The sequence below is a fragment of the Rhinolophus sinicus genome, chromosome 18, assembly GCF_057876585.1.
Source record: "Rhinolophus sinicus isolate RSI-liver-muscle chromosome 18, RSI-T2T, whole genome shotgun sequence".
NCBI classification, from domain to species: Eukaryota; Metazoa; Chordata; class Mammalia; order Chiroptera; family Rhinolophidae; genus Rhinolophus; species Rhinolophus sinicus.
In genome coordinates this window covers 4,888,424-4,915,965 of record NC_142518.1, presented here as the reverse complement: position 1 = coordinate 4,915,965, position 27,542 = coordinate 4,888,424, and the positions used below count along the sequence as shown (strand labels likewise).

The 27,542-nt window shown below is 49.8% G+C and overlaps 1 protein-coding gene across 2 annotated transcripts; it reads left to right on the top strand.

Moving 5' to 3' along the window:
- Positions 1–1,132: 1,132 nt before the first annotated feature.
- GPR143 (G protein-coupled receptor 143) lies at positions 1,133–27,542 on the top strand. Of its 2 annotated transcripts, XM_088795021.1 has the most exons (10): positions 1,133–1,582; positions 3,975–4,084; positions 4,964–5,058; positions 9,801–9,893; positions 12,249–12,358; positions 13,914–14,022; positions 15,602–15,719; positions 16,883–17,126; positions 25,252–25,287; positions 25,441–27,542. In XM_088795021.1, exons 1-10 carry the CDS (start codon positions 1,315–1,317, stop codon positions 25,710–25,712), a joined length of 1,455 nt encoding a protein of 484 aa, XP_088651147.1. In that variant the 5' UTR covers positions 1,133–1,314; the 3' UTR covers positions 25,713–27,542. The 2 variants fall into 2 exon arrangements, with proteins under 2 accessions (XP_088651147.1, XP_019574165.2); XM_019718606.3 differs by having other exon boundaries at positions 1,299–1,582; positions 25,252–25,645.

Genomic DNA, 27,542 nt, shown 5'->3' with positions numbered 1-27,542 from the left:
ATGTATAATGAAATATGTAGGCAAATGAAAGCAATTAAGAAAACTAGAATAAACTTGAACATACTTTTTTTTATTATTATTGGGGAAGGGGAACAGGACTTTTTATTGGGGAACAGTGTGTACTTCCAGGCCTTTTTTTTTCCCAAGTCAAGTTGTTGTCCTTTCAATCTGAGTTGTGGAGGGTGCTGTTCAGCTTCAAGTTGTTGTCCTTTCAGTCTTAGTTGTGGAGGGCGCAGCTCAGCTGCAGGTCCAGTTGCCGTTGCTAGTTGCGGGGGGCACAGCCCACCATCCCTTGCAGGAGTCAAACCGGCAACCTTGTGGTTGAGAGGACACGCTCCAACCAACTGAGCCATCTGGGAGCTCAGTGGCAGCTCAGCTCAAGGTGCCGTGTTCAATCTTAGTTGCAGGGGGCGCTGCCCACCATCCCTTGCGGGACTCGAGGAGTTGAACTGGCAACCTTGTGGTTGAGAGCCCACTGGCCCATGTGGGAATCGAACCAGCAGCCTTTGGAGTTAGGAGCATGGAGCTCTAACTGCCTGAGCCACAGGGCGGCCCCCGAATATATTTTTTTTCTAAAGAGAATTAATTACCCTTCAAAGCTCATTTAGAATGTCAAAAACTTAACCCTACCTCATTGAGCTGAGTAAAAATGGGATACACCTGAAAGGGAAGGTGCAAAAACTGTGTGTGTGTGTGTGTGTGTGTGTGTGTGTGTGTGTGTGTCTGGTTAGACCAAGCAGGTTCCCCTTTCTTTAAGATTTATTTGTTGATCTTAAATGAAAACCCTGCCTCAGTGGGATTGTTTCCGTGAAGGAGAGGGAACACAAAAAAGCACTATTTTAACGCCAATCACACGTCACAGTTTATGAACGCGTTCTGGCGTCTGTAACGCCTTAAATTAGGGATGTCAAGGTCCCAATCAGGAAAGATCTGACCCAGGAGGCAGGCTCTTCTGGAAGATCAGTTGAGATGGCAGTTTTGGAGACGGGCGTCTGGATTCTGGAGAATTCAGCCACCGAGAAGGCTCAGAGAAAGGGGAGAACGCTGACCTCCAGACCTCCAGCTATTTCCACCCCTCCCCCCTCCCCTCGCGACCAAGCATCACCCTCGTGAGGCCTCGTGGCGTTTGCAGAGGGCGCACAGCTCCCAGCGAGCCTGGCGCCTTTTGTGCAAGGACCAGGGATTGGGGCGGGGGCGGGGATTGGGGGGAGAGGCCCAGGGCACATGATGGCCCCCTCCCAGTCGGCCCAGCACATGACCCAGGCCGGCCGGCGGGGTCCCGGCAGACCTGGGACGCGTCCCTGAGCACAGCCCATGGCCTCCCCGCGCCTGGGGACCTTCTGCTGCCCCACGCGGGACGCTGCCACCCAGCTCGTGCTGAACTTCCAGCCGCGAGCGTTCCACGCGCTGTGTCTGGGCAGCTGCGCGCTCCGCCTGGCGCTCGGTCTCCTGCAGCTGCTGCCCGGACGCCGGCCCGCGGGCCCCGGGGCGCCCTGGACATCCCCGCGGGCCTCTGCCCGCGTGCCGGCTTCCACCCGAATCCTGCGCGCGGTTGCCGCCTGCGACGTGCTCGGCTGCCTGGGTAAGGGCGCACGGCTCCAGGGCAGCCCGGTCCGTGCACGGTTAGGGGCGCGCGGCCCGCGGGTGGGGCAGGGCGCGTGCATATTCGGAGCACAGAGAAGGGAGAACCAGAGGTGGCTTCCTAGGGACCCGACAGGAAGACTAGGGGACTCTGCAAAACAAGACGGTCCATGAAAGTTAAGTCCCAGAGACATTTGTTTCTAGAAAATCAGTTTATAGGGTTTGCTATTGCAAGTTTGCTAGAGAAACGGGAGTGCAGTTAGCCCAAACCCAGAAAAAATGATGGATGCATCGTTATTCCACCAGTGAGAGAATAGCAGGTGTGTGTGTGTGTGTTTCTTTTCCAGATTTGGGTTTTATACCACTGGCAGGCAACTGCAGGCCAAAATTCTGCCTGCTGCCTGTTTTCTGTGGGCCATGAGCTAAGAATAAGAATGGTTTTATATTTTGAAATATTTTTAAGAAAAACAATAAAGTGTTCCCCAGCACGTAAATATTCCATGAAATTTAAATGCCAGTGTCTGTAAGTGCAGTTTTGTGGGAACACAGCCCGGCCCATGCATTTGCACATTGCCTGGGCTGTCTTTGCCCTGTGGCAATGCTGAATGTTGACAGAGAAAGTATGCCCCATAACGCCTAAAATACAGAGGTGCCAGAAAAATGTATACACATTTTAGGAAAGGAAAACGATTAAAATTCCTATTAAAATTGTAATACTCAATATACACCGATAACAAACAATGACTACAAGTCCCGTGTGACGTCTGCAATGACAAGACGTGCTCAGAGGGGTTCTCATCAGCGTCCAGACACTTCTGATGACGGCGAACTCCTGCTTGAGCAACGTTGACCAAAGTGTCCACTCGTGTACATTTTTTTTGGCACCCCTGGTATTTACTGTCTGGCTCTTACAGAAACTTTGCCAGTCCGGCTTTAAACTATAGCATGGCACTTTTTAGAGACCTCTACGCTTTCTCAGACCTGAGGGAGTAGGCCTTCCTTTCTATGAAAATCATCTTGGGGCAGGATAATTAAATCAAAATCGAGTTTCTTCTCCATTCTGCTAACTCACTTTGGAAAAGTGTCTTAATAGTCATTCAGTTCCTGCAATTTGAATATCTGGAAATAAAGATGCACCCAAACATCTTTTGAGACTCAGTGAAATAATACTTGCATGTTCTTTCACCTTTAGAAGAGAGGTGGGTGATGTTGTGGGAAGGTGAGCAGAAGCAGAGGCCCAGATGGTTTGGTGACCGGACCCCCTGCCTGAAAAATAAGAATGTGGATGCCTACCTCACAGGCTGTTTACTGAGTGCAGAGGAATGCTATGTGCCGAAAATGATAAGGCACTGCATAGAACAAAAGCATGATTTGTGTTAGCAGTGGCTTCATAATGAGATTTATTTTAAGCTTTTTAGTATTTATAGTTCACGTTTAGTGTATATTTTTGTATATTGCACAATATATATTTACTTGTGTATTACACAGTATACTAGGTACCCTAGTACATAAGTTTGTGCTGTTTGCAGTTCCTCTTTGGCTGTGTATCACAGTGTATGCTTAACCGAAAAGTATTGCATTACGTAACAAACAACCTTAATCGTGTGTGCTGTTTAGAGGAGAATTCAGGATCTGGGTCTAATAGGAAGAAAAACTCACAAATAACAAATGTCAGAAACAAAGTATCAAGGACGAATTATCAAGTGAAAATCTTAAATATGTTTTTTTAAACTTTTATTTATTTGTGTTTTTCAAGGACCCATCAGCTCCAAGTTAAGTAAGTAGTTGTTTCAATCTAGTTGTGGAGGGTGCAGCTCACAGTGGCCCATGTGGGGATCAAACCAGCAACCTTGTTGTTAAGAGCGCCGCGCTCTAACCAACTGAGCTAACTGGCCGCCCCTTAAGTGTATTTTTTTAAAAAATGAAAGAACTGTCTTTTTAAACTTCAGAATTGTGCTTTTTCAATCATTCTTTTTTTTGTATGAAGAAGAGTTACAGACATTAAAATTACAGCCAGGAATTACTGATTGTTATTCACACAATCACTTCTTAATGCCAAAGAAACACAAACTATAGAGACACGATTATGGTTTATGATGGTTTTCACTAGAAATCAAAATGCCTGGGACGGCTTTGCCACCATAGTAGTTATTTTCTGAGTAACTCAGTCTTATTTTTTTCCGTTTGCACACACCAATATGGTGTTTCTTCCTTCCCTCCCTCTTTTGTGTCTTCCCTTCCATCCATCCATCCATCCATCCATCCATCCATCCATCCATCCATCCATCCATATATCCATCCATCTATCCATCTATTATTTTTACAGTGTTTTACAAGTCAGCTTTAGATCCAAATTAGGACCAGATACAACATGTCATCTAATCCTTGCTTAGGTATCGTAGTTCGGTCTGTGGCGTGGTTAGGATTCCCCGATTTCGTTGAAAACGTCTCCCAGGTGAACGGGACAGATATCTGGCCTGCCGCCTTCTGCGTGGGGAGTGCAGTGAGTACGCTTCCCTTTGTTCACTCCCCTCTCCCTCCCTGTGCTCCTGTTATGCTGAGGTCCTCAAGGGGTGGTCCCCCCCCAGCAACCCACCCACTGGCGTTTGTTCCAAGTGCAAATTCTCAGCGTCCCTCCCCCGCCCTCCCCAGACCTACTGATCAGGAACCGGGATGGGGGCCCTCTGTCATTTAGTGTGGTTTCTCTCTCCCCGAGTCTTAAGCAAATGTATACAATCCAATCCTTACCTCAGACAGAGCCACAATCAGAACCAGCTGGCTAAAACAAAAGGAAAGAAAGTGAAGGACTTATTGGCTGTATTTTACTGAATGCAACCTATATATTTCACGTTCACAGCCCACTGAATGATCCCAAGGTCGGTCCTTAGCAGGACTGACAGCTTCTCCCCCTCTCCCCTCAGTGGCCTGCGTCCTGACGGCCATCTGTCTCGGGCCTCCTCAGGAGGCATATCAGTCGTGTGCCCTCTCTGGCCTACGGAGCCCCTCCCTTCCCCTTCTACTGGGAAGGTCTTTCTGAGTCACAGCCTGTCCACACTCCTTGGTTCTCAGCACAACAGCTTCTAGTTCAAAGACCCTGGGAGCCCTCCCGCCGGTTTAAGCCGCACTCCCCGTGACGTTGCTGTGTCCCACCGTGTGTACTGGTGCACCAGCAGGCAGGGCTCGCCTGTGCAGTCACCTGAGCAGACAGAGGACAGGGCCACACACCTGTGAGCGTCCACATCGGCCCATGGTTTCCCAGGCTGCCCCGGTGTCTCCGGAGGCTTTCCCGGCTGCCTCCTGACATCTGCCCGCTCATCTCACACATGGAGGCAGTCTGGTGCCTGTCGCCAGGGGTTCTGATGCTGGGTCTTCCCGATTACAGCTGTGGATCCAGCTGTTATACAGTGCCTGCTTCTGGTGGCTGTTTTGCTACGCGGTGGACGCCTACCTCGTGATCCGGAGATCGGCAGGTCTGAGGTAGGCAGAGGGCCGAGCAGGGTGGCCTGCCCGCTCCCTTGTTGGAAGGAAGGTCTCCAAAGGCTTTTCAGGGCAGCAGACACGGTCCGTCAGCATCTGTCAGCTGGTTTTTCCACCCAGACATATCCACGGCAATTCCTTTTTATAAAAAGCCAAAGGCAGAATCAAAATGCTAAGGAGTTTAGGACCCTGAAAACGAGTCATTCAATAAATTACATATTTGGAACTGGCCCAGAACTAAATCAAGAATTGGCATAGCTGTAAACGTGATAATGTGTGTAAATGGTTATGGATGGTGCTTGAGCGCTGAGCGCTGACGATAGCTGGCATGGGCACGAGTGGTGAGGGGACAGAGACACAGACAACCTACGTGACAAACAGAAGCAAGAGTGTCCAGGTCTTCAGGCTCCAAGTCCACAAGTATTTGTCCCTCACTGAGTTCACCGTCCACTTCAATCAGGTCCCCTTTGGGTGGAGACCTGCTTGCTTGTGTGAAAAACAGCTTTATAAAATTCACCCATTTAAATGTATAAATCCATTGTCTTTAGTAGTCACAGAATTGTGCAGCCATCACGTCATCTATCTAGTTTGATGACATTTTAATCATCCCCCCAAAATCTCTGTATGAGTTGTTAGTCACTCTCCATTCTCCCCTTCTCCTCGGTCTCTGGCAACGACTAATCAAATTGCTGTCTCTAGATGTGCCTGTTCTGCACATTTCCAGGACATGGAATCATACAACATGTGACCTTTTGTGTTTGGCTTCTTAAACATGTTCAAGATTTATCCGTGTTGTCGATAAACCTGGGGACTTCCTTGTAGATAAACATCAGGGTTTTATTCCTGTTCGTTGCTGAATAATAGTCCACTGTATGCAATGCTACGTTTGATCCATGTGTCAGTTGATGGACGTTTAGGGTGTTTTCACTCTTTGGGGTACCAGGAATAATGCTGCAAACAACATTTGTATACGTGTTTGTGTGCACGTGTGTTTTCATCATGTGCTCATGGGTGTGTAACTAGGAGTTCAGTTCCTAGGCCACAGAGTAACTGCACCGTGTAAGCTGCTGCCTAATGGCTGAGATGAGGCTGTACCACCATTTCACACTCTCCCTGCTCATGTGTGATGCTTCCAGTTTCTCCACATCCTCGTGAACAACACTCATCATTTTCTGTGTATTTTTTGGGGTTTAACATTTTAGCCATCCTAGTGTATGTGGAGTGATTTCCCTTATGGCTAGTGATGTTTACCATCTTCTCATATACTTATTAGCCACTTGTGTACCTTCTTTGGAAAAATGTCTCATCAATTCTTTTGCCCATTTTTTAATTGGGCTATTTGTCTTTTTTATTGTTGAACTGTAGGAGTTCTTTACATATTGTAGATGCAAGTACCTTATTATACATAGGATTTACAAATATTTTTCTCCCATCCCTTGCCTCTTACTCAAGGTCACAAAGATTTATACCTGTATTTTCTTCTAAGAGTTTGATGGTTTCAGCGCTTTGAGGTGTGTGGTCCATTTTGGATTAATTTTTTGTGTGTAGGTGAGGAAAAGGTCCACCTTTCTTTTCTTTCGTGTGTACATATCCGGTTGTCTCGGCACAATTCGTTGAATAAATTCACTTTTAAAGCCAATACACTAACCAAATAAGGATCGTATTCAGGCTAATAGAATACATTGGGCAGTCTTAGCAGATCCCTGCTCTGAAAGCATTGCTATTCCTCACGTGTATCACATCATCGACTTTGGTCTCTCTGGCCTGAAGTTTAATGCTTCCTTCATTTTTGTGCTTGTTCCATCTTTTTACTTTTTTAATTTACTTCATACAAACTCTTACACATTTGTATAGAACCTAGATATCTCTGGTTGTGAAAATTCTCTAGGGAAGAAAGTTGAGGTCAAAGGAAGCCAGTCAGGTATCAGTGAGGATTAGATTTGGAGACAAAAAATAATAATGATTTCAACAAGGTAGGAATTTCTCTAGCATACTAAAAGAGGCCAGAGCTAGGCAATCCAGAGACCCAAGCTCCTTCTACCTTCCTGCCCCACCATCCTATTGTCTGACTTCCATCCTCAAGGTGTGATGGCCTGAAATAGCTGCTGCAGCTCCAGCTATCACATCTGCATTCCAGGCAGCAGGAAAGAGGAAGGGAGCAATGCAAAAGAGGTTTCTCTTTAGGCAGCCTCCTTGAGAGTTTTACACAGCAATTCCACTTTCACAAGATTGGCCAGAACTTAGTTTCATGGCCACACTGAGCTGCAAGAGGAGGTAGAAAATATAGTGGTCGGCCAAGCATGCTGCAGCTCTGCATGCCATGGAGGTTATGTTACTAAGGGAAAAATGGAGAATGTTTTTGGGTGCGCAGCTAGGAGCATAAGGCCTTGTTCCTGACGCCCAGTGAGAGTGTCCGTCCTTGTCTGATGGCTCTCTCGCTCAGTTGTGCAGGGGTCAGAGCTATGACACAACGGGAGGTCGACAGACCACCAGTCATGGAGAAAAGAGGAGCCTTGGGGCACCAAAAGGAAGCTGGAGCAAATGCATGCCTCCGGCTGTCTTGGAGGATGCACTGCTCCAGCCCCACCCGTGGGGGTTGGAATGGGCAGCCTGACAGCTGGACAGGCAGAACCCTGAGAAGCCAGCACAGGCAGGCCAGAGCCCTCTTCACACCCAGGAGAGTGTTTGGGACTCATTTGGGAGCTCAGCATGTGGATAGACAAACCGCTGGAGCGAGAACGCAGAGACTCCAGGGTGCAGGCAGGGTGCGGGCAGAGCGTGGGTTCCGGGGACCCACCCATCATGCAGGAGGCAAACTCCGAGGATCCCAAGGGCACAGGAAGGGCAGGGTGGAGTTAATTCTGCAGGTGGCAATTAAAAGACTGCAGCTTGTGGGGAGGGGTCCCAGGAATGCCAGGGCAGGGGGCCAAACTTTGCAGGGACGGCTGGATGAAACTCCACGTGTCCTTCCAGACCCTTCCTGTCTTTAGCTGTTTTCTTTGGCATGGGCGAATTTTTACCTTTCGTCCTAATCCTAAGAAATGTCATTATACAGTTAACATTTAAACTGCTACTTTGGTTCCAGGTGTGGGATACACAGGCTTAACAATACCAGAAGGTTCTGGAGACCCTGGGAAATGCCCTCCATTGAAGACAGTACTTGCTCTAAGAAAATGAAAGTGGGAGAGAAAAGGGCGTCTGGGAGGACCTTCTAGGGGTCAGAAAAAAGGGATGAAGGTCTTCAGCCCTGGGCTGCTCCAGCTCGTGGCCGCAGTGGAGTTCAGACTCAGGCCCTGGTGTGGGTTTCGGGCTGTGTCAGAGATTGAAGTGGCTGTTGCCTGTGTGACCTGGCCTAGATCCCTCGTGGCCATGCAGGGCCAGGGAACCGCTGACCAGGCGTGGGCGACCTTCCTTCCTAGCCTCCTCCCCACCCGCCACCACCCGCTCTCTCTCCCACCTCAGTATCACCCTGCAATCCAAGATTCGTGTCTGGAATGTGAAGACTGCTCTATTCAGCAGTCCAGCCCTTGCAGAAAGCTGCTGGGTCGTTTTCTGAGTCTCATGCAAAGCCTCAAGCTTCTGGACAAGACACACTCCACCCGCTCCCAAACCAGACGCTGGGAAGCTGCCTCAGAACTGGTTATGAAGTGGGAAGCGAAACATGCTGGAAGCATTGGTCTGCGGCGTCCCGGAAGCTGCTGCGAAATGTTTCTTCTCCCTGAAGCTCGTTCCTTTAATGCTGTCTCTTTCTCTTTCCTGGGCTCTGTGTAGAGGGGTGTCCTTTCACTCTGACCCCTGACAGCTCCCTTTGTCTGCATGTCCTGATGAGTTGGGGGGTGCACTCGTTTGCCAGGAGTCTGATCGATCTTTGAGTGACAGTGCCACATCTGATGGAGCTCCCGCCCCCCGGCCCATCCTTCAGAGGAGGCCAATTAAACACTGGATTGGAATAGTCAGACCACATCCGCAAGGCGGACTGGGCTGCCTTGACTCCTTTGGGGGAACAGGGTGGGGTGTCTGGGAATACAGAGATGAGTGATAGAGATTGTCCGGGCATGATAACTGTGTAGGAACAGTGCAGAGGGGGAGGCAGGCACGGAAGGCTGCCTGCCCTCCTGAAACATCCTGTAACCACCTACTTCTTCCGAGACCTTGGTTTGCACTGAGCACTAAGACCCTTGCATGTTAGGTACAGGGGTGGGGGGATTAGGGAAGGATTGCGGATAGGAACACCTTGCTTATTAGGTGAGCTGGGCACTTATGAGGACTTATGAGGTACCCGCGCCTCGATCCCTTCAACTCTGAAAGCCTTATGTTGCGGGAAGGGAGCCAGACCCAAAGGCCACACAGTGTATGGTTCCATTTCGATGAAATCCACTGAGACAGAGAGTGGATTTGTGGTTACCAAGGGCTGGGTGTGGGTACAGAGTTTCCTTTTGGGGTGACGCAGCCGGTTTAGGACCCGGCTCGCCCGGTCTCTCCCCTGGGTTGAGGTCGTGGCCGCACATTATGACTATGCTTAGTAAATGCCACTGAGCTGTGCACTTTACATGGTTCGTTTCGTGTTCTATGAATTTCGCCTCAATTAGAAACAAACCTCAGAGGCAAAGGAAGGCAGCTCTTTGAGTGTATTTTCCCGACTCTCCTGGAGTGTGGGGGCGGGTCTGGTGGTTTCCGTCATGGGAAGTCCTTCTCAGTCCTGGCCGGGACTTGTCTCCGAGCACCATCTGCTTGTCTCCTAGCACCATCGTGCTGTACCACATCATGGCCTGGGGCCTGGCCGCCCTGCTCTGCACGGAGGGCGTCCTCATGCTCTACTACCCTTCCGTGTCCAGGTAAGCTAGACCCCCCCCCCCCCCCAAGCCTGGCTCGCCCGGTCCCTCCCCTGGTGTGTGTTCCCCCAGGAAATGCATGGGCACTGACCTGGCCCGGGCCCCTGCAGGTCAGCCCATTGTCCCGGGGCTCACAGACCCCCAGTGCTCAGGGCAATACCTTGCACCTTTGTGCATTCTCCCACCTCTGCCTTTCACGTGGGTGTGGGTGGGTGGCTGAGCACACAGGACGTCTGCACACCGCGAGGTCGGTCTCCTCTACAGCAGTGTGTGTGCAAGGCTGTGGGCACGCCCCCCTCCACGTGGATACAGCTGTCATGCCCACGCTTTCATTTGTATTCTTCCAACCAGTTTCCTCGGGATGAGCAGGTGAGTTTAACGTTCAAAGAAACAGCACGAGACGATGTGGCAGAATGAAAGGGTCACTCTTAGAAGAGCTCATTCTAAGCCTCTGGTTGCTACACTTTCTCATTCCTCTTCCAGCCGATGCTCTCGGCCGTCCTGAATACAGATAGAGGGAGATGTGGCCTCTGAAATTGTCCCGGGCGTGCTTTCACGTTTAAAATTCCATCTATGCAACCGTCTGTAAAGCCTCAAGGTCTCTCCAAGTATATATCCTCTAACTTCCAATAGGAAACTGAAAATCAGAGTGTGGACAGTGTCTCTTTGTGACCTGAGACTTACCTTATGTAGACTAGGCATCAGCACAGAGCAGCCTTCAGGATACATCCGGCCCTCCGCCCATTTTTGTAAATAAAGTTTTATTGGAACACAGCCACATCCATTTGTTTCTGGATCGTGTGTGGCTGCGTTTGCATTACGACGTCAGAGTTGCATAGCTTCGACAGAGGCTGTGTGGCTCATGAAGCATGCAATATTTACTATCTGTCCCCTTACAGAAAGTTTGCTGCCCTGCGGTGCAGACTGTTTCTCTCCTTTCTCTTTCGATCTCCTGCAGCGACTCAATTAGATGTGTCCAAATCGGTGTTGCCTTGCTGTGTTGGACACGCACAGAGATCTGTGTAACTTCACCCACACAGCGTGCTCTCCCCAGGAACTTTAGAAGGACACTTACAGTGTCAGCAGCTGTTAAAACGGGATGCACTTCATCAGAAAGGGAATTTTTATCCCTCACCTTCTCCTGTGGCTCCTGGACTCTCCTAGAAAAGACAGAGTTGAGCGTGAGGGTGCCGTTGCTCAGGGCTCCCAAGGTGCCCCCACAGCCTTTGGGAAACAGCTCCTTTCAGGCACCTTCATCGTTAAGCATCTCTCCAACCTCACACCCCATGACCTAGAGCCCTGACACCCTGCAAGCTGCCATCCCCACTCTCTCAGGTGCATTTACCCTCAGTCTCTGCAAGGGTGTCTCTTCCTCTGCCAGTTTCCCTTCTCCCCTCAAGCCTTTCCAGACCACATTTCAGCCTGCTCAGCTGAAGAGAGTTTCTATTCAAAAGAAGGGGGCATCCTTAGGTGGTATTGTAATCCTCCTTGTGGCAAAAGAAAAGACGGGCCTTGCATTTCCCCTGTGGGGTTTTTGGCATTTCCTGCCATGGCCCCCCTTCCGGTTTGATCACTCCATACTTACGAGTATCCAAACGAGAGTGCCTGGTTGTTGCCACTCCCCCTTCTGTGGCCGCAGGGGCTGTTCCACCTCCTTCCTGGGTCCGGCCTGAGCAGTTCTCTCTCCCCTTTGTCTTGAGTCTCTCTTCCTCTTGGCCATTTTTCTTCTAGAGTCTGTATTTCTTAGCTGACAGGTCCTCCCTTGGCCAATAGCTGTGTGTGGCACTCCTCCGTGTCCTATGTGACCGACGGTTACCCTGACCCGTCACAGAAATCGTGGTCCTCCCTGAGCAGAACCACTGCCATGATCGTTATCATTCACCGTGAGACCAAGTGTCCTCTGAAATATGAAGCTTGGGTAGTTGAGTTGCTCCAGGAGACGAACTGAATCTACTCGTGGTATCGGCCAGGCGGAGCCAGCAAAGTGCTCCCGACCGACTAGCTCATTGCGTGTCTGTCTTACTTGAACTGTGTGTTTTTTCCTTGAAGAGACCCGGGGCCAGGGACCCATCATCCCAGGGCCTTCCTTTTCCCAGCAGGGGACTGTAAAAGCCCCCCCCCCGCCCCCGCCCCCCGTGGAATGCCTTCAGCTCCTCTCATTTGGAAATGGAAACACGATTGATCTCCCTCACTCTTCTGTGATTTGTTGCTCGTTCACAGACATGAGCTATGAGTCAGATTTCCTTCGGGCAGAGTCAGGACTAGATTGCTTTCTTCCTCTTATCTCGGCTTCCAGATAAGTAGGCGTATTTTCGGCAAAGCTGTGTTTTCGAGAATGACTTGCTTTTCGTCCGTCAGGTGTGAGCGGGGCCTGGATCACGCCATCCCCCACTACGTCACCACGTACTTGCCACTGCTCCTTGTCCTCGTGGCCAACCCCATCCTGTTCCGAAAGACACTGACTGCAGGTAAAGACTGGGGAAGTTCTCCAAGTGCAGGGCCACGAGGACGGCCCCAGGCCTTGGGCTCAGATAATGACACGCACTGTCCTTCTGGAATGATCTAGGACAACTGACCTCATGTGTCATCCTCCAGAGACGTAAGAGCGCTACAGTTGGAGAAAGTGAGCAGGTTTAATGAATGCAAGTGAGCAAGCTGACTTGGTCCTGGGCTACACCCGTTCTTGGGCAATGTTTGTTAGCTGAAGGCCAGCCCCAGAAGACTTGTCACTTCCGTCTGGGCCATGCTGGGTCTGCCCTTGGCATGCCTTGGCGGCCTCAGGAGTGGCCCTGGAAAACGGTGGAGATGAGACAGGAGCAGAAGGAGGGGGAAGGAGAGGGGTACACACATGCACTATGGAGCAAAGAGTTGTGGGCCTGGTTACTCCCACAACGTCCTTGGCCTGTGTCTTTTCTCAGTGGGGCAGGAAACAGGAAGCAGAGCACAGGAAATGAGTCAGATGCAATGGTAAGAACTGGATAAAGAGGGATGTTGTAAGTCAGCAGAATGCACCGGAAAGACCTCTGGGTTGAGGCTGGGAGCTGCATTCCAGCCCCGACCCCATCCTCAAGGAAGCGTGTCCTGGAGCACGTACGTCTCCCACCTCCTGGAGCTGCGTGAACCTCTCAAGGGCAGAATGAGAGTGGAAGGTCACTTGAGGATCAGCTGATGATTGTAGAACTTGAAACCATTTAGAGTACTCTACCGCTGAGGACAGGAAATCACTGAGGCTCTTGGGATCGCTCTTTTCACATCTACCTTGAAAAATTGGGGATTAAATGCAGCATTTTTTAAAACAAACTTGCATTACAAATAGTGATTTGATTACACCAAACAAATGAAAATGACTTGTAGAAAAAGACTCCAAAAAGACACAGATGTTAACAGTGGTTGTGGCTGGGTGGACCGTGGGCCATTCGTTCTTCTCCAAACTTTTTAATATTTTCCACCATGTGTATAGGCGAAATTTTAAATCTTGCAACATTTTAAAAGAGCACATGTGCATTATTTTTAGAACAGGAAATATAAACCTTTAAAAATTTAGTTCCTGAGCTAGTAAAATCCAAATAAAATCCTGAGTTTAATTAATAGTACTGTCCCAATGTTTTCATCATTGTGACAAAGGTGATCACGGTTATGTAAGATGTTACTTTTGGGGGAAGCTGGGTATAAGTATACAGGAACTCCCTGTACTAGATTTGCAAATCTTATGTAACTCTAAACTTGTTTCAAAGTAAAAGATTAAAAAGTATATTCCTCCCCCCCACCAAAAAAAAAAAAAAAAAAAAAAAAATATATATATATATATATATATATATATATATATATATATATATATATATATATATTCCCTTGAGTCTACGGGAACGCCAACGTGGGCGCTGTGAGGAGAGCGGGGCAGTGTCTTGCCGTGCTTCATGCTTTCCTGGCTCTGCTCACAGGCTCATGACTGCTTTGATTCCCTTCCTTGTCGCTCAGTGTCATTAGTGAACATGACATGCGGTTCCCCTTTATTCTTCACAGTGGCCTCCTTACTGAAAGGACGACAAGGCATTTACACAGAGAACGAGAGACGGATGGGCGCCATGATCAAGATCCGATTTTTCAAAATAATGCTGGTTTTCGTTATTTGGTAACCTTTCTTCTACTTTTCTTAATTGTCCCTGGGAAGGGACAGGCAAGCACCTTGCCATTTTGCTCTTCCAAGCGTGACCTGAAAGTTCCAAAGGGAAGTCTTTGGAAAGGAAATCTCTGAAACTCTGCTAGGAGCCCTTTGAGGAAATGCATGTGAGACAGGAAGGGAAGTCTAAATCCATGAACCTCTGGAAAGTGAGTCAGATCTACTGAAATTATATTTAAAGCACTCAGAACAAAAAGAACCAAGTTTAGCTTCCATACGTCCCAGCCATATGCAGCCGGTGTTTTGTCCCACCGCCAGGGTTCACCTGGAAATAAAGCACTTGATCATACCTTTTAAATCCAGCGATTTGCATCAGTCTTGACACCAGGACAGAACAAGGCCGAGGGCACGTCTTTGGTGTGATGACTCATCACGCAGGCCAGAAGAGTAGGGAGCAATTTCTCTCGGTTTCCCCCATTTCAAGTAGATGCCTTGAAAATAGACCTGTAACCCATGCAAAACAGATTGGAATCAGAAAACCCTTCACTGCTGTGAAGCGATCCTTGGCAAGACGGGGCATGCCTTCGTGGTGTTAATAATTTACCTGATACGAGGAGGTTTGGACATTCTCCTAGGAGAGACGAAAATTATCTCTCTCTAGAAACGCACTGAACTTGCCGTTTCAAACTTCGCTGGCCTACCAACAAGAACACCAAAAATTCAAACATAAAATGTCAAGATAAGATTTGCTTTGGTCTCCATCAAAACTTTAGGTTACTCATCAAATGAAGACCGAATTCTGGGTTATTTGGTGTAGTGCTAGAACCTTACACCTGAGGTTGTGTCACCACTGGAAGGATTTGTCGGTCTCTGCCTTAGATTGACAGAAGGAGTCATGTCTCTTACATCGAATTCTTTTTTTTTTTTTAACTCCAAAGTCTGTTTTTTTGTTTTTTTTGTTTTTTTGTTTTTTTCAGTTTTGGGTGTATAAAACAACATAATGATTAGACATTTATATACCTTACAAAGTGATTACTCCAATAAGTCTATTACCCATCTGGCACTATACATAGTTACTGTAATATTATTGACTATATTCCCTATGCTGTACTTTACATCCCCATGACTATTCTTTTCAAATTATAGTTTACAGTCAATATTATTTTGTATTACTTGCAGGTGTACAGCATAGTGGTTAGACATTTACTTTTCTTTTTTTTAAATTGGGGAACAGTGTCTTTCTCCAGGGCCCATCAGCTCCAAGTCGTCGTCCTTTAATTTAGTTTGGAGGGTGCAGCTCAGCTCCAAGTCCAGTCTCCATTTTCAATCTTTAGTTGCAGGGGGCGCAGCATGTGGGAATCGAACCAGCGACCTTGTTGAGAGCTCGCGCTCCAACCACCTGAGCCACCCGGCCGCCCCAGACATTTACTTTTACATCAGATTCTCGATGTGCTGGTTCCTCCTTGCTGCTGAATGGCCACCCCTTCACAGCTTTTAGCTCTTGGTAGACACATTCCATGACCCCCAGCCTTTAGAAAAATGAATCTGCTGCCTGTTCTCTTGACCCCGTGGGCCATTTTCTTTCTAACAGTTGGCTGTCGAACATCATCAATGAGAGCCTTTTATTCTACCTTGAGATGCAACCAGATATCAATGGGAGCTCTTTGAAACATGTCAGAAATGCAGCCAAGACCACGTGGTTTATTATGGTAGGTCAATTTTAATTTTAAGTTTTCATTTTGGAAAAAAAAAAAAAGCCAGAAGGAAAAAAAAATTAACCCACTCAGAAATATAATGTCTTGTTCTTAGGTTGCTGTGAAAGTAGTTGTGGTTTTTGCAATTGTTTTTAACCCTTTAAACCGCAATGACTTTTGCACCAACCTAATATTTAAATCTATATGAGTTGAATAGTTTCCTGGACTTCTTACCTCTGGCTGGGGTACACTAGCTACTACTGTCATTCATTGTGGGGAACATTAAATGGGGACTACTCTGGTCAATCAATTGGGCAGAGTGTGTCAAACTTTTCAGGCAGACTCAGCTGTCAGGGAATTTATCGTGAAGAAATACTTTAGACTATGAAAAAGCCACAGGGATGACGGTATTCCTTGTAACATTATGCATAATTATAAAGCATTAGAGACAACCCTAATTTAAAAGAAGCGAATGGTTATAGGTAAATTAAGGTCTTTCGTCTTGATGGAATGTTACGCAGATGTTAAGAATGACAATTATCTGATCTTGAGTATCGAGTGAGAAATGCAGAATATAAAAATTGTGGTAAACACAGCTACATAATAACTCACATATGAAAACATATTGGCTAGAAATACACGAAATGATAATTAGGTGGAAACACCATGGGACGATTTCCCCCAATGTTTTTATTATAATTCCATCTGTAATAAAAGTACATACACGAGCTGGAGGACATACATGGAGAGATAGATACATGTGGCCTTACACAGAATTAATATTTCCGTCGCTTCAGAATTGGGGGAAATCTGATTCACAAGGAGTTTAAAATAAGACCGGCGTCCACTGTCTCCCTTCCTGTGCTGTGGTTTGGAGTCCCAGCTGTGGTCGCCTCCCGTGCACTTACTCACGTAAGAGGAGGGGTGTTACCTGGACTCACTCATTCTTCACCTCAGGAGCCTCGGTTACATCAAATTCTGACTTGGAAGCGCCCTTGGAGATACGGCACCTACAGCCACGCTTTGTCTTGCTCCAAACCAACCACCTAACAGGTCCCTTGCAAGTGAGGCCGGCCCGTGGGCCTCCCGAGTGGAGTCTGTCCCTCTGTGAGCATCTGGGGCTCTCATCCCTGCCACACGGCACTCACTGGCCCGTGTCTGTTTGTCCCCATGCCCAGGGCATACTGAATCCAGCCCAAGGGTTCCTCTTGTCTCTGGCCTTCTACGGCTGGACAGGATGTGGCCTGGGCATCCAGTCTCCCAGGAAGGAGATCCAGTGGGAATCGATGACGACCTCGGCCGCCGAGCGGGCCTTCCCGACGCAGGAGGGCTCCTGTGCGCCCCATGACGGCCCCGTTTCCAGGAAGGCGCTGCATGTCAGCAGGCACACTTCTGACGAGGCCCTGAGCATACTGTCTGAAGGTAGGGACTGCGGCCCGGGGCTCCCCTGGGGGTCCTTTCTCAAACAAGGAGGTGACGTGTGGAGGCGGTGTCCGTGTTCTCTGGGTGTGCATGGAAAGTTACCATAGCCGACCGACACGGATGCTAATCGTGCATTTCCTCATCCACGTCTCCTGTCAGTATTTCAATGCTGCCTCTCATTTCCGTATTAAGCTCTGTAGCCTTACGTTAATTATAACTGGCTGCCCCTGGGGCTGGATGGCATTTTGAATAGGAGATTACTTGTTACTCCAGACTCCTCAGTAACATTTGCTGTCAGGCAGTGAACGGTATGACATGATGTCTGTAGATAATAAGTGTAGTTTGATTCGTCCAGCAACTTGGGGGCATTTAAGACGAGAAGCCAGTCAGCCAATGCAGGCTCTTCTGTCCTTTTAATTTAAACCCCAGTGCTGCGATCTTCAAACTGTGCCCTGCAGACCCTAATGTGGTCCTTCAGGCACCTAGGAAACAATTCACATCCTGCTCCAAAATTCGCATGAAAAACTGTGCATGGTCAAATGCGTGGGAACCAAATACTAAGCCCCCAGACCCACCCACCGTTCAGGTTAGTGCATGTGTGTGGAGCTCAGAGTAACGTCCACCCACCCTCCTCATTTAAGTGAAGACTATCCTGAGATGGCCAGACGAGCTACCTAAAGAGCATTGCATTTCAGGTCCTTGGCTATTCATAACTAAATTTCCTTGGTATGCTGCAATCAAGTCAAAACCGAAAAAGTTAGATGCTTGAGTTGATGCAGATTCTTGGAGACCTGCACTTTGTCTCAGAGTTTGATGTTGGCTAAAGCAGCCTTCGTCGTTCTCATCACATTCATTTCGTATACAATCCAAGTTGTCCCTTACAAAAGACATTTTTGCCAATGTACGACCCTACCCTGTGTGTATTAGGGTTCCTTGTAAGGTATAGCTTTAGCAAAAATGCGTCTTCCGATGAACGAAGGTTTGAAAATCACCACTCTGACCTCCACGAAGTTTTAACGGAGCTGACGACTTGTAATGTACGAGCAAACAGATCCTTGAGAGGAGGTCGTTGGTAGCTGTCATTTTATGGGAGCGCACGGGTTGTCTGAACAGGGGGAGAGGAGAGCTGAGAGAGCAGGACACTTAAGAAGGCCGAGCGGGTGTGTGCAGCGGCGTAGGGCTGCTTTGCCTTTCCTCAGCGGGCACTGGGGTTGGGAGGCGAGGACCCGAGTTCTCTGTTCCAGGCCTTTCCCATCTCCTGTCTGTTCTTTCAGAGGGGGTCCTCATCCTGGGCATTTAGAGCTGTGTGAGTCTTTGTCCTGAGGGACGTCCTGGGTACTGGGGGTGTTGGGCCCCATCTCTGGCCTCCACCCACTCAGTGCCAGTAGCTAGCACTTCTCCCAGTCGTGACAACCAAAACGGATTCCAGGCATTGATAAACGGCCCCCGGGGGACCCAGCAACCCCAGTTCAGAACCAGTGTCTCAGAATAAGTAGTCTCTCCAAAGCCTGGAACCGTACATTTGCTTTCCCCAACATGTTGTCTGAGCTACATGAACACACACACACACACACACACGCACACACACACACATAAACATGCACACATGTGTGAGCTAAACCAAAGATAAACACCGCACAACCCAAACCACTTTGTGCAGAGATAGTGTTGACATGTGGAACAAAGAAAATACGCAGAAAGAAGTCTGGAAATGACTTCAGAGTTTCATGTTTTTCCCCACTGCTACTTACTATTCAGATACATTGAAGGAGGGTTTGTTTCCAGGTGAGAAACGGGGTTTACTCCGAGGGCTGAAAAATAAGGTGACGAACTGATAGATTCCCGGAGACGGGTACTGCCTGGTTCACATCGGGCACCTCCATGGGGTACAGTAGGCGTGGCTACTAGACAGAGACCATGTGTTCCCAGACTTTCTGTCCAGTCACATCATTCACCAAGGATGAGGGAACCACCAGTGGGGTTGCAGTGAGCGTGGTGCCACGTGTGGAGTGAGCTAAACATTTTTATCTCGAAGTATCTGGCTTTGTTGCCGTTCCCATCCTGGCATTTTTAAGTGGCTGGGCCCATCTTTCAAGGTCAAGTAAAACATTGGAAATCCCAATAAAACCTACTCCAATCTGCCCCTGCCCCAATCACCACCAAGGAACACGCTCAATCGGCATTTCCTTAGTCTCGCTCTCTCCTGCAAGCTGTTTATGGGTCCGCCCCTCCTAGGTCGTAACTTTACACACAGGGGTTTCAGGGACAGCAGATGAAGACCCAGTAGAGAGACCACGAGGGCGGGCGTCCTGGCAGCTGCTGTGTCAGGCTGGCTTCCCTCACCGCCTCCTCAGTGACAGCGTTTGCAAGGTTCAGATAACGGCCTCGTTCACGCAGTGTCACCATGCCTGAAGAGGAGTCTGTCTTTCAGACTGGAACTCCATGTTTAGTCAATTAATATTTTGGAAAATAATGGAGGAAGGAAACGTCTTAAAAATCCTCGAGTGTGCACAGTGTGTTACCTGATGAAGTTGGAGTTTTCCTTCAGACTTCTGGCTGCAGGGCTCACAGCTAATTGTGGAGCGGTGCCAGTCGCACGCTGCTTTCCCCGCTCCTTTGCTTTTTAAAAAAATCGAAATACCACTCACATACGATAACAATCATCCTTTTAAGTGTACCGTAGTCCTCCCTTACCGTGGTGGACATGCTCCTGGAGCGGCAGCAAAACGGCGTAGCGTGCCCCTAAGGTACCGTCGTCACTGCTCCGGTTAGTGACCCTCTGCAGGAATGTGCATCCAGGATGCTAAGAAGAATTCAGAGGGATGGGATTCAGAAATTAAATCGTTTCAGTATTTCGCTGCTTAGGACACTTCAGCTCCTTATGAAGATCCCCACATGGGTCTCTGGGCCGTCATCACCACTGCCCTCTGGGGACAAGTCTGGCATTCCCCTGAACTCTCCCCCGGGCCACATGTCTCAGGGGCCACTTGCCGGCAAGTAATATGTTATACACATATCTGCATTTATATTAATACGTACTTGTGTGTATATGTATATATATATATAATATACACTTTTCATGAACCATACTATAACCTTAAATTTATCACTTGCTCTATATCCTGAAATTGCTATTGCAATAAGCTCATTTATGACCTAATCAAGAAGAAGGAATAGTAAATAGTCAGACCTATGATCCTTGTTTCTAATTAAGTCTCAGTTGCTGCCATTGTTGGGATTAATGTTACCCTCCGTCGTCTACCCCGATTCTATCCCCTCGAAAGAGTCTTCCTGAGTAGACGTTTAGCTGTTAGCATTGGGTAACGAGACTGACAATTCTCTACGAGGAGAGACACACGATTGGGGCAGCTTCCTTTTGGGAGCAGGGGGCTGATTCCCACAAATGCTGTTTGGGGAGGAGGCCGCCTCGCCTCTCCTGGGGGCCAACAGTCCCTTGCTGTTCCCACAACCCCTACCCACGCTCGCCCCCTTCCTCTTTCTCCCACAATGCTACTTCTCTCCCAGGACCCTCTCTTTCCCATAGTCATTGTCTCCCACAATTCCTATCACCTCCCATTGTTCTGTCCTTCCCATAGTCCCCCTGTCCTCCCATAATACTCTGGTCTTCCCACAATTCCCCTGTCCTCCCATAATACTCTGCTCTTCCCACAATTCCCCTCTCATTCCCACCATCCTTTGTCCTCCTCTTCTCCCTCACAATGCTCTGCTTCCCCCACAATTCTATTTCTCTCCCATGGTCCCCTAATGCCCCTTTCTTCCCATGATGCCTTGTCATTCCCACAATACTATGTGCTTCCCACAATTCCCCTTTCTCTGCCATGATGCCTGGTCATGCCCGTAATTCCTTGAGTCTCCCACAATTCCACTTCTATGGGGGATTCCAACTATTCGCCATTCCTCCAATAACCCTTAGTAGTCTCACAATTCCCGTTGTCTCTCCCATGATCCCTGTCCTTCCCACGATTACTTTCTCTCCTAAGACCCTTTGTCTTTCACACAATTCCATTTTCCTCCCACAATGTACTGTTTCTCTCAAAATTCTATTTCTCATGATCCCATCATTCCCACAGCTCCCCTTTTCTCCCATAATCCCTTGGTGTTCCCACAATCCCTTATCCGTGACCTCATCCTTGCCACAATTTCTTGTCTCCCACAATTCTATTTTCTCCCATGAGCCCTAATTCCCATAATTCCTTTCTTTCCCACGTGTTATTTTCCCATAATTCCTCCTGTCTCCCACAATTCCAATCACCTCCAATGAGCCTCTCTTCTTCCCATAGTTCCCCTTTCCTCCCATAATCCCCTTCCGTGACCTCATCCTTCCCATAATTCTTTGTCTCCTACAATTCCAATCACCTCCCATGATCCTCTGTTCTTCCCATTGTTCCTCTTTCCTCCCATAATCCCTTAGTGTTCCCATAATCCCCTCTCTGTGACCTCATCCTTCCCATAATTCCTTATCTCCCACAATTCTATTTTCTCCCATGATGCCTCATCACTCCCACAATTCCTCTCTCCCATAACCATTTTCCCATAATTCCGCCTGTCTCCCACAATTCCAATCACCTCCCATGATCCTCTGTTCTTCCCATTGTTCCCCTTTCCTCCCATAATCCCTTGGTGTTCCCATAATCCCGTGTGACCTCATCCTTCCCATAATTCCTTATCTCCCACAATTCTATTTTCTCCCATGATGCCTCATCACTCCCACAATTCCTCTCTCCCATAACCGTTTTCCCATAATTCCGCCTGTCTCCCACAATTCCAATCACCTCCCATGATCCTCTGTTCTTCCCATAGTTCCCTTTTCCTCCCATAATCCCTTGGTGTTCCCATAATCCCCTGTGTGACCTCATCCTTCCCATAATTCCTTATCTCCCACAATTCTATTTTCTCCCATGATGCCTCATCACTCCCACAATTCCACTCTCCCATAACCGTTTTCCCATAATTCCGCCTGTCTCCCACAATTCCAATCACCTCCCATGATCCTCTGTTCTGCCCATAGTTCCCTTTTCCTCCCATAATCCCTTGGTGTTCCATAATCCCTTCTCTGACCTCATCCTTCCCATAATTCTGTCTCCCACAATTCCAGTCACTTCCCATGATCCTCTGTTCTTCCCATAGTTCCCCTTTCCTCCCATAATCCTTGATATTCCCATAATCCCCTTCCGTGACCTCGTCCTTCCCATAATCCTTTGTCTCCCACAATTCTATTTTCTCCCGTGACCCTCCTATCACTCCCACAATTCCTTTTTCCCCCGTAACCATTATTTTCCCATAATTCCTCCTGTCTCCCACAATTCCAATCACCTCCCATGATCCTCTGTTCTTCCCATAGTTCCCCCTTTCCTCCCATAATCCCTTGGTGTTCCCATAAGTCCCTTATTATTCCCATCATCTTTTATCCTTCCCACAATTCCATTCCCCCCACAATGCCCCCTTTCTCCCAGAATTCTGTTTCCCTCCAATGATCCTCTGTCCTTCCCACAACTCCTTTTGTGCCCTATGACCTCTTGTCCTCACAATGCCCCTACCCATACATGATCCCTTGTATTTCCCACGAGTCCCCTGCCTACACACGATGCAGTTGTTCCCATAATTCTGTTGTCATAGCCACCGTTCATTCCACTTCTCTCCCACCGTTCTCCGTCTGCCCTGCAATTCCATCGATTGCCCGTGACTCCTTGTGTTTCCCAGTTTCCCTTTCCTCCAACAATCCCTGGGTATTCCCGCAATTGCCCTCCGTCCAGCACCTCAGTTTTCCTAAAACTCCATTTCGCTCCCGTGAGCCCTTCTCTCCCGCACTTCTCCATTCTCCCCAGAATTCCCATTCTTTTCCACAGTTCTGCTTTCCCCCAATCCCTTGTCTCTCCCACATCTCTCTTCTCCCACAATTGCCTGCCATTCCCACAATTCCTTGTCTCGCCTTAATTCCCAGTCTCCCATTATACTGTCCTTTCCGGTAATTATTGCCGCTTTCCCCAAATTCTCTCCTGTACGTCCACATTTCTTTGCTCGCTCTCATCATATCCATTCTTTGTCTTCTGTGACTCTCTCCAGTGTCACTTGCCCTCCCTTTGAATGTAACTGCAGGTGGCCCCATGGAGAGCAGGTGCTCCGAGTGTGGAAGAGACCACAGATCGCCCAGGGTCTCTTAGCGTCTTTCCCCGAAAGTAAGACCAAGCCAGACAATCAGCTCTAATGCATCTTTTGGAGCAAAAATTAGTATAAGACTCGGTCTTATGTTAGATAAGACCCGGTTTTATTTTACTATTTACTTATTTTTCCTCCAAAAGACAAATTAGAGCTGATTGTCCAGCTGGGTCTTATTTTTGGGGAAACACGGTAGGTGAAATCCAACACCTTGCAGGGGCTCCAGGCCCAGGTGTCATACGCTCCCTAGGGCTCATGGTCAGTGCCCGCTACTTGGGGTTTCGACCTCGAGCTTCAGGCTTTCAAGGGATCCACGAACAACAGCTGAGGGTGCAGAAGACAAAGGTCTATGTAGCATCAGGAAGCTCCCAAGCGCCTGCCTGGCTTGCAAGGCACATTAAAGAGGTTGCTAGGGTGGGGGTGGCTCTTGGGCATCATGAGTTGTCTGGCACCTGCATTTCGTGCAGGGACATTCGTCAGATGGTCACATGCTGCACCAACAGAGAATTAGTGCACGCCCCCCAGTGGCCTCATTGGATTATAGTGTCAGACATGTCCTCTGCCGACACGTTCTCTCTTGGCGGAGACGCCTAAGACCACAACTGTCAGCACCCAGTGAATTAAGCGCAGGCAGGGCTGGGCTCAGGGGTCTTGGCAGCAGCCGCACTGGCATCTCAGAAGGTTGTTATGGCACAAATGCATCTCCTCCGTGGAGCCCCAGGGGAAGGATGAGAGAACCAGGAAACGTTAAAAAGCCACAGGAGTCAGCGCATGCCCCAAAGTGTGAAGTCACGGGAATGTCCTCAGCCCAGGCCTTGGTCACACGCCACCGTGTGACAGCCCAGCCCAGGGTCTTTCTGAAAAGAGGTCAGAAATCGCACGGAAGTTCCCATGAGCCCAAGATGCTCTCAGAAACCGTAGGGGACCCTGGGACAATCAAGTGTTTCCGAAGTACCGCCAGCCCCTCCAGCAGGAATGGGCGATGGGACTGGACGTGCCTTCCAGAAGCCGTCCCAGCTGGTGCCCAGTGTCCACGAAAAGCAGGTTCCCGGCTCCAACAAAAGGTCTTCTCCCGTCACCCTTGTCGGCAACCCCGACTCTCCTGGGATCTGGCCCCAGGCTAAGACAGACATATTCCTGTGCAGCGACGCTCTGCATTGCACTGGCAGAGACAGACAATGCACAGCACACGCGGTTATAACATCCCAGGTAGCTAGCGAGAGGCTGTGACGGAAACGAATCAGGTGGGGCCGGGACACGGGCTCTCTGGAGGGTGTCCCCCTGCGGGGAAGGTAGCATCTGAACTGACACCTGGATGCAAAGCAGGAGCCACAAGAAAATATGGAGCAGACTTTCCAGGCAGAAAACAGAGCCGTGCGAAGGCCGGTGGCAGGGCTGCAACTGTCAGCCAGGCCCCGTGGTGGACACGCTGGCATTTGGCGGTTTCCATGAAGGGCAGTCACATGCCCCACGCGCAGCTGCAAAGGCCGTGGTTCTTTGTGTCCCCCCGTCGCTCTGCTCGCCACACGCAGCTTAGACCCTGGCACACGGCAGGGGATGTGCAGGATGAAAGCACCGTTCTGACACGCGCCCCCAAGGACGGCCACAGGTCCTGGAGGAAGGTGTGTGCTGGGAACCACGAAGCAGACCTCCGGGTGACTCACTTGGCAGGAGTGACCCCTGCTGTCATTGTGCTGATGACCTCCACCCCCGAAGCCACGTGGCGTCAGCCATGCGACGACGAGGAGGCTGACAGCGGGTGGCGGTCTCTGTCCGTCAGGGCACGTCCTGCAGGCCCGGGGCCCAGGTGCTGCCCGTGTGGCCGCTGCACCTGCCGTGACACCGGTGCAGTGAGCTTGCGGTTCCCACACCCGGGAGTATCTGCGACGCTTGGGCAACGCCGTCCAAGACATGGCACCATCACACTTTCTTCTCTTTTCCTCTGCAGGTTCCGACGCCAGCACAGCTGAAATCCACTTTGCAAGTGGGTCCCGCAACAAACACCAGATTGAACCTTTTCCCAAAACCCAGGGCGACCTGTGAGGGGGACGTGGCGGGGACGGTCCCTCCCTCCTGTGCTCAGACGCTGCATTTCTCCTTCCTGAGAAGTGTGTCCTCCCCTTCCCGTCTCTGCCAGGTGTGTGGCGTCCCTCAAAAGCTCACTCTCGTGACCACGTTACAGCTCCTTCCCGAGGATGCTCTTTATGGTACATGATCCACGACCGTGCACCTGCGAATGGAACAATTGCTTCCAGAGCCAAAGCTCAGCAGCCTCTGTCGACGCTGCAATGCAATGCCAGGTCCAAGTGCTCGGGAAAGTTAATTAAACAAGTCATAACTGAGCTCCCGGTCTGGCGTGGATTCTGTCCCAACAACACCTCCCGCAAACGCCCCCTTGTAAGGCAGTGACACCACAAGGCAGCAAAGCGACACACGGGCAGCTGCACGGCGTGACCTCCGTTCACCACGAGAGGGCGCCAGAGGGGCCGCAAACAGCCTCAGGAATCCTTGCAAGCTGATTAATTCTCAGATTACTGCCTAGGTCTCCATCTTTCCATTTTTCCACTTTGGAATATTGGCAAAAATACTGGAAAGTGCAGTTGCAATTCAGCCGGTGTTTACAAAAGCAAGACCCTTTTCTGAGGGCACTGCAGACGGCTCGGCTGTGGGACACCTCTCTTCCCATCACGGTTAGGACTCCCGTTCGCTCTAGAAAAGCTGTGCAGGCTTCTGGGCTCGTGCTTTTGGAGAGTCGCACGGCTGCAGATGCTTCAGGGCACTGGGAGACCGCCAGCGTGGTCACTAGGGTTATGCATTCATCAGGACAGACCTGCCCTAGAACAACACACCTTGACCCAAAGTGTCAAGGACACGTGAAGGGGTGTCAGCTTTCCTGGGTGGCACCTGCATTCATCTGTGTTGACATTGTCTGCACCCCGCACGGGAAGCCCCTCCTGGGTTTGAGGAGCCCCCCATCCTGGAGGGGGTGCAGCCGCACCCCCATTCTGGAGGCAGAGATGCCAGCTGCTCCGTTTCCCAGCCTCCCCTGCAACTGGAGGAAGCACAGGACTCAGGGGAGCCCATCAGACGTGTGTCCCAAGGCTTGTTTAGAAGGCAGTGCCCAAGGACACAGGTCTCAGAGAAGCACTTGGGGAGAGGGGCTCCCGCAGATGCACGGCTGTGCAAGGCAGTGTGGCCATTGTCTTAGGAGCCGCCCGTGTCCAGTACCGGGGTGTGGGCAGCCCCCAGTGCTGTCTGCGCCCCGTGTGCGCTGCAGGACCAGTCCTAGCCCGACTTGGGCTGTTCCTGTCTGCACGGCCTCCAGAGTCCTCAAAGTTGCCCAATGTCGTCACCCATTCTTTTTGGTTTTCATCAGCCACAGGCACGGTCAGACGCTAGCAAGTAAGAACCCTGACCAACCTGGTTATCCAGTTAAAACGACTCCTCCTGAGATGGGGTGTCCGTGTCAGCAGCTGGCACGGTGGTTTTGGGGTGAACCGAGCGCGCGAGGGTGAGGGCGTCCTCGCCATGGCTACTTGCCAGGCACCGAGCTACGCCCAGGCCCTGGGGACACACCAATGAGCATCAGAGACGGGGTATCAAGTCCATCTAGGGAGCAAGACAAATAATAATTGAGCAAACAAACGCGAACACTTGGTTTGAAGCAATTTCCCAGGAAGGATGGTCAGCGCAGGGGGTTGTGGTTAGTTTTGCCGATGGCCCATGTTAGAAAACGCTGGAACGCTGAGGGCAGGGAAAGCGACCACGGCGACGGGAGGGCAGGGATAAGGGAGGGAAGTAGTTGAAAAGGTGGGGAACCGGGACTCACACAGGCGTCCGTGCAGGTGGAGCTGGGAGTGTGGTTTGGTAGAAAGGGGCCCCCACCAGGCAGCTCCCATCCGATTTCAGCTCCCTGGCCAGTTTATCATCACCCCATAAAACACATAAAGGTCTGCCTGGGGCCCCTCTTGCCAAACGATCTTCCCCGTCATTTCCGACTGCGTAGCAATGGTGGCACGTATGTGGTGCCCCAGCCACATCCTCCGGGAGGACGACTGCTCATCATCAGAGCCATTTCCCAGAGCAAGAACGTCAGGTTTAGTGGAAGTACTTCCCTGAGGAACACGGCCCGGCCCTGTCCCCGCGTCCCCGCGTCCCCTCCACGTGCAATGGCGTCCCCTCGCCTAGCTTACCTCGCAGGTGGATGCAGCCCTTCAGAGAAAAGGCAGCCAGACTGGA